The sequence below is a fragment of the Gopherus evgoodei genome, chromosome 7, assembly GCF_007399415.2.
Source record: "Gopherus evgoodei ecotype Sinaloan lineage chromosome 7, rGopEvg1_v1.p, whole genome shotgun sequence".
Classification (NCBI taxonomy): Eukaryota; Metazoa; Chordata; order Testudines; family Testudinidae; genus Gopherus; species Gopherus evgoodei.
The window spans coordinates 108,415,299-108,421,808 of record NC_044328.1 but is presented as its reverse complement, the minus strand read 5'-3'; the positions used below and the strand labels follow the sequence as shown (position 1 = coordinate 108,421,808).

Genomic DNA, 6,510 nt, shown 5'->3' with positions numbered 1-6,510 from the left:
TATGATTAACTAGAACACTAGATGTGGATGTGCCCATGTGGTTGTCATGGCAGAGCTGGGGTGTGGATACAACCTATAAATTGTAACCAGCTGGGGTGATCTGAGCTTGAAGCCCGTTTCATAATTGTGGTTAAAGGCAGTAACCAGGACAGAACCTTTTAGCATGAACAGCGTCCCAGTAGCACCCGCAGCTTGTTCTGATTTTTAGTGTACAGGGCTTTGAACACCTCACCTGCTACTGCCTGAGGTGGTGGGGAAGGCGTAGTGAGGGACAAATGGCCGGGGAGAGCAGCTGGGAATTCTGTGGCTGGCTCAGCCTTTTGTTCCTCTCTGTCACTCAAGACAGGAGATGCTTCCACTGGAAGAGGGCAAGGACCTTCAGTCTGAGATGTTGCTAGCCCTGCCCCAGTGCTACACACACCATGAGCTCTTAATTTAGAGGCAACTACAGTACTTGGCTTCACCCCTCACCTTGTTGCATTGTCCAGCCCAGCTGTGCAGGACAATTCTTGACGTCTGTGGCCCTTGCTACAGCTGACATTGGTGTCACTAGTGGAAGATCCCCACAGGCCAGGAACACACATTTTACCCCCTTTGGGAAGTAGCCACACTGTGGGTGTATCAGTACTAGAGATGTAAGTATTGTTTTAAAAAGTACGTGTTTACAATTAAACTATTAAAATTATACTGGTTAACCGTTTACACAAGGTGGGACTGGGGCTGCTGTCTGGCCCTGCACAAGGAAGTCTGGGGCTGCTGCCCGGCCCCACACTGCAGGGGCGTCGGGACTGCTGCCAATTTGTTCTAAATATTAACTGAAATATATTAACAATTGGTTATTGGTTAACCGTTTAATATTTGACATCCCTAACAGAATAGAAGTATGTGGGTGCAGGGAAGGGGGTTCCTCTCCAGTTTCTGTGGTACTCTGACTCTCCTCCCTAACACAGGCCTGGAGGAATATTCCTCCTCTTAAGACTGTCGAGCATCCAGGGTCCCTAGAGTGAACGCGGGCCCTCAGAAACATCAGGTGCCTGGTCTGAGCTGGGATGCTGCACTGGGTGAAAACTGATGCTGCTTCGCTCTGAAGCTGCCTTGCTGGGAAGCGTTCATCAGTAGACTGCAGCAAGGATGGCACTGCAGGGCTCGGTAGAAAGCACTCCGCTCCTCTCTGGAGTGTTTCCCTAGGAGCTGCTGCCTTCCCTTATAGGCTTCACTGAAAGTCCCTGGGGTTAGCCAAGTTTGGGCACTCTGCTCCAAGCTATGTAATGGGTAAAACATTACATGAAAACCTGCAGGTTTTGTGTGTTGTGAGGGATGGGAGAGGCCACTGCTCTGCTGGGATTTGTACTTAAATCCACTGATAGCTGAGAAGTGCAGAGTTCCTTCGATAATTGCTTTTAAGAAATACACAGGCAAGGTGGTATCACTGCAATCTGCAAAGGCCTCTGCTGGGCCGTTGGCTGCTTGTGAATGCTGAGTCAGGCTGGCTTTGGAAGAGGCTCCAGTGTGACTTCAAACCACACTGATTGAAAAGGGGAGGGTTTGCCCGGACTCTGATCCAGTACAAGCTGATCCCCTGGTGCGTAAGCTCAAGTCTCCTGGAGTTGGAACAATGCATCTGCATGCACTTTACAAAACCGCCATCTAGGCTCAGCCTAGCTTGAGAACATAGCATAAGTGTCCAACCTAGGGGAGACCTGGATGAACTTGACTCTCTAGGCACAGAGAATGCTCTCTGGGTCTGGGTGGGCAGCTGGCTGTAAGTAACCAGCTCCTTTCATAGGTGAAGTAGTATTGTGGATAGTTCTATAAAACTAATGGCACCTCAATATCTACTCCAGTCCTGTAAGCTTTCCACTAGCAGTGTTACCCCTGTTATATATAGAAAGGTTTACCAGTTCAGTGTTACCTTCTGCTTTCACCATGGCCCCAAAGCACCACCATCCAACCTCTCTCAAAGCTAATTGCATGCTGGATAGTAGACATGTCTGAGCATGCATGTCAAATGACAGATGACAGCCAGCATTCACAACTACAGCTGTAATGCAAAGGCTTTCACAAAGTAATGGTAAGATTAGAACACACAGTGCCTTTGGCCTGACAATGATTCAAAATCTTCCATGGCGAACCTGCAGGGCCAGGTCTAGGTTTTTTGCGGCCCCAAGCAAAAAAAATGTTGGCTGCCCCCCACCCCCTGCTGCCCTAGCGCTGGGCTCCTCCCCATCAGTGCTGACTCTGCCCATCCACCCCCCTTGCCTCCAGCTGGCGCTGGCAGGTCGGGGTAAGCAGCAGGGCTTCCGAGCCACACCTCAGCCCAGCGTCCCTCCAGTCAGAGCTCCCGCCTCCAGGACTGTCAGGGACCCAGGAGGGCAGAGATGGGGGACCGCCCCAGCACGGGGCTGAGGAGTCGGAGCAGAGTAGCCCCAGAGGGAGTGGAGCCCCGGAGAGCAGGACGCGGGCCCCGCACAGCAGCTCCCCGCCCTCCATGGCCCCGCTGCTGCTGCTGCTGCTTCTGGCCAGCCTGCCAGTCCCTGGGTGGCTTGGGCCACTTCGCCCAGCCCCGGCTGCGGCGCTGGGGGGCGGCTGCCCTGCAGTGTCCTTGTGTGTCTGTGTCCCCAGCTCCCTGCCCAGGGCAGGATGTTGGCAGTAGCGCTGGGGCTGGCCTGGGCTGGCCTTAGAGCTGCTGCACGCCCTGCAGTGCTGTTGCAAGCTCGTTTTGAGGGGAGCTCCACAACAGAGACCCGTCCCACCGTTCAACCAAAGGATGAAGTGGCCCAGAACCAGCTATGTGCTTTTGGAGAGTATGTGGCTGAAATTCTGCCCAAGTATATCCAGCAACTCCAGGTGACCTGTTTCAATGAATTGGAGAGATATATCCATCCTGATGGGATTGTTCCAATTCTGACTTTTCTTCAAGATCACACCAATGCCCAATTTAAATCCCTGGCTGATTTGACTGCTATTGATGTCCCAACTCGACAATACCGTTTTGAGATTGTTTATAATCTCCTGTCTCTGCACTTCAATTCTCGGATCCGTGTGAAGATGTACACAGATGAGCGGACACCTGTTGATTCAGCAGTGTCAGTGCACCAGGCAGCAAACTGGTATGAAAGAGAGGTTTGGGACATGTATGGAGTCTTCTTTGCCAACCACCCTGACCTGAGGCGAATCCTAACAGACTATGGGTTTGAGGGCCACCCATTCCGGAAGGACTTTCCACTCTCTGGATATGTAGAGGTGCGCTATGATGATGAGGTGAAACAGGTGGTGGCAGAGCCTGTGGAGCTGGCTCAGGAGTTCCGTAAATTTGATCTGAATAGTCCCTGGGAGACATTTCCTGCCTATCGCACAGCTCCAGAGACCCTGAAACTAGAAGCAGGAGAAAAGAAAGGAGATGCAAAATAGCAGCAGGACAGAGAGGATGCTGGGAACTTCCTGTGTGGCACTAACCTTCCTGTTCTACCTTAATATTTATATTTATATGAATAAAACCTGAGGAGAAAAAAAAGCACTTGCAGGCAGCTCCATGTGCCCCGTGGGGCGGCCCTCAGCCTGAGTGTCCCCTGCTCAGAGCCTGCCCGGCCCAGTCACAAGGTGCGGTTGCTGCTCCCCCGCAGCACGAACTGCAGCAGCCCCAGGATGCCCCCCCATGCATGATGCGCTGCTGCTGCCAGGGCCGGCTCTAGGCTTTTGCCACTGGAAGCAAAACAAAAAAAAAATTATGGCCAGAATGCCGCCCTTGAAAATGTGCCGCCCTAAGCACGTGCTTGGCTTGCTGGTGCCTAGAGCCAGCCCTGCGAACCTGGGTTATAGCTGGGCAGAAGTTAGTTGCCCATCCCTTTGCATTTCCCCAGGGCTCCAGTGAATCAGCTGAGGTTCTTTCCCAGTGTAACTCCCCTTAGCACACTTAGATGGCTGTGGCTTTGACTGTCTCTTGCACTGATGCTCCAACTGTCATCTTGCTGTCCTAGAGGAAGCCTAGCACCTGTGACTCAAATACAGGGGTAAAGGGGTGAAATTCTCAGGGCAGTGTTATAAAGTGAGGTCTGCCTAGATGTAGAACTTCTTCTATGCTACTTATCTGGAAGACTTTGTTATTACATGTCTCCTCCGCACAAGCCCCAGTAAGTGTTGAAGCTGCATCTGTGGGAAGTAGATGCACACCTCACATCCACAGTGATGTAAGACTAGAACCAGTACCTGCCCCTGCTTAGTACAAGTCACAAAATGTTTCACAGTATCCCAGCATTAAAAAGACTAAGCAAAATAAATCTCTTATATAAATCTCTTTGGAAAGAGACATGCTCAAGTAAACTTCTATGTGCTGCAACAGCACAAGATTAACTTTCCTTTAGAGAAGGGGTTAGTGCTGGGACAAAAGGGAAATAAATCCTCAACACTTCCTACTATGAGAAAAAGGATGGTCTTGTGGCTTAAAAAAATAGACCATGTGGCAGGACACTGGATTGAATTCTCAGGTCTGCCACAACTTTCCTGTGTGACCTTGGCAAGGTCACTTAATCCCTCTATCCCTCCATTCTCCAACTGTAAAATGACATTTCCTTCTCCCACTCTGTCTAGCCTGCTTAGATGGTAAAATCTTTGGGACAGAAATGCTCTCTTACTACTGTATGTTTAGTGCCTAGCATGAGGTCCGCTCTCAGTTGATGCTTCTAGGTGCTACTGAAATACAAACAGTAAAGTAGTTTGGGGGGGGTGTGTTTGTTTTGTTTTGTTTTTTACTAAAATCCTTTGTTCTGTTACTAGTTAACACCTCTAATTGTTAATGCTGCAGTAATATCAAAACATCTCTCTGCTCTTCACTATAGCAGTAGTTTACTTTTTGTTCAGCATGACAGTGGTAACAGACTGGTTGGGTTATCTGGCTTCTGACTGGTTTCACCCTCATGGTCTCAGATTAGATCAATGCTGCTTTGTTCGGCCCTAAAATCTCTTACCAGCATATTTTTAAATTATTTTTTTATTGAAGCTTGAAAACAAGTGTAGAATTTGTTTTGTTTAGTATATTTTATTTAACAGATCTAAGTCATGAAATTCTTCCCTCAGCTATTCACCCATTACTCCTATCTACTTTCAGGGAAGTTGTATGCAAATATCATGGGCCAAAACTTGACCCCAGAGTTGGAACTGTAAAGCTATGCATGCTCATAAGGACAAGGCTGTATGCTTAACTTAAAGCATGCACACTAAAAAATCTTCAGTTTTCCTCAGCAATGACGTACCTCAATACACCTGCATTAGAGCAGTGTTTCTCAAACTGAAGTTGCCACTTGTGTAGGGAAAGCCCCTGGCGGGCCAGGCTGGTTTGTTTACCTGCCCATCCACAGGGCTGGCTGATCACGGCTCCCACTGGCCGTGGTTCACCGCTGCAGGCCAGGAAGGGGCATAAGCCGAGGGACTCGCTGGCCACCGCTTCCAGCAGCCCCCATTGGCCTGGAGCGGCGAACCGCAGCTAGTGGGAACCGTGACGGCTGGACCTGCAGATGGGGCAGGTAAACAGACCAGCCTGGTCCACCAGGGGCTCTCCCTGAACAACCGGCAACCACAGTCTGAGAAACACGGCATTAGAAGGAACTTGAAAGTAGGAACAAAAGTGGAATTGACCTGACCAATTTTAGTGTTCCAACCTACATGAAGGGCAGAAAGTGACAGGTAAAGACACTAATAAAAAAAAAAGAGGGGGGAGGGGGAGAGATTTGGATGCTCCTGTTAACAATTTTCATCACAGTTTTGGAGTTCACTTTGCCATAAAACAAAGGATCCATAACACTATAGCTGAATCACAAAACTCCTTTCACTACTGCTAGTTATTAACATAATTTGAGAACATCAACCACCTACAAAGCTGAAGATCAAATAAATTATATAAACCTTCACCTGTAGCATTGTCTAAATCTTCTTAGAGCAAAATTCAGTTAACCACACTTGTCTATGGTTGTGTGGCTCAGGTGCTGAATATAAGTTCTGCATGCTATCTTGGGACTTGGCATTTGCCCACTGCTGACAGCTATTTTTCCCCAGATTGGCAGAGTTGGCCTGGCTGCCTGAGGCTAGTGATGAATGGTGTCATAGTCATTTCATTCCGTTTTAAAATGCGTTTTTCCACTTATGCTGCCTTTACGCAGATCAGTCTGAGAGCAGCATACAAGTGCCAAAATAAGGGGCAAATTTCAGCCCATCCAGAGGCAGGAGTATCATGTCACTAGAAATTTTAAATAGGCATGTGCATTGTTCAATTAGTTTCCTCTGCCCATGTTATTCCTACAAGCCCAGGGCAGAGACCCCAAAACATAAAAGGATGTAGATCAGGACTTGGATCTGAATTTATGAGCTTTCTTCTATCACTGTCAGTGGAATGAAAGAAAATCTGGACCCAACGTATCTCTAAAGTTTGGGGCTTTTGGAGGGCGGGGAGGCATGTGGCATTTGAATTGCATTAACTCTTGTAATTTCCCCATACTGGAGGGGAACTGAATTACTTGG

At 48.7% G+C, this 6,510-nt stretch overlaps 1 protein-coding gene across 1 annotated transcript; it reads left to right on the top strand.

Annotated features, from left to right (window-relative positions):
* Nucleotides 1-2,602: 2,602 nt before the first annotated feature.
* LOC115654786 (NADH dehydrogenase [ubiquinone] iron-sulfur protein 3, mitochondrial-like) lies at nt 2,603-3,477 on the top strand. The gene has a single exon (XM_030569563.1). The coding sequence runs from the start codon at nt 2,641-2,643 to the stop codon at nt 3,409-3,411; it is 771 nt and encodes a 256-aa protein (XP_030425423.1). The 5' UTR covers nt 2,603-2,640; the 3' UTR covers nt 3,412-3,477.
* The last annotated feature ends 3,033 nt before the right edge of the window (nt 3,478-6,510 follow it).

Coding starts and splice junctions, on each gene's coding strand:
- LOC115654786 (XM_030569563.1), top strand. CDS start 2,641: ATGTTGGCAGTAGCGCTGGGGCTGGCCTGGGCTGGCCTTAGAGCTGCT.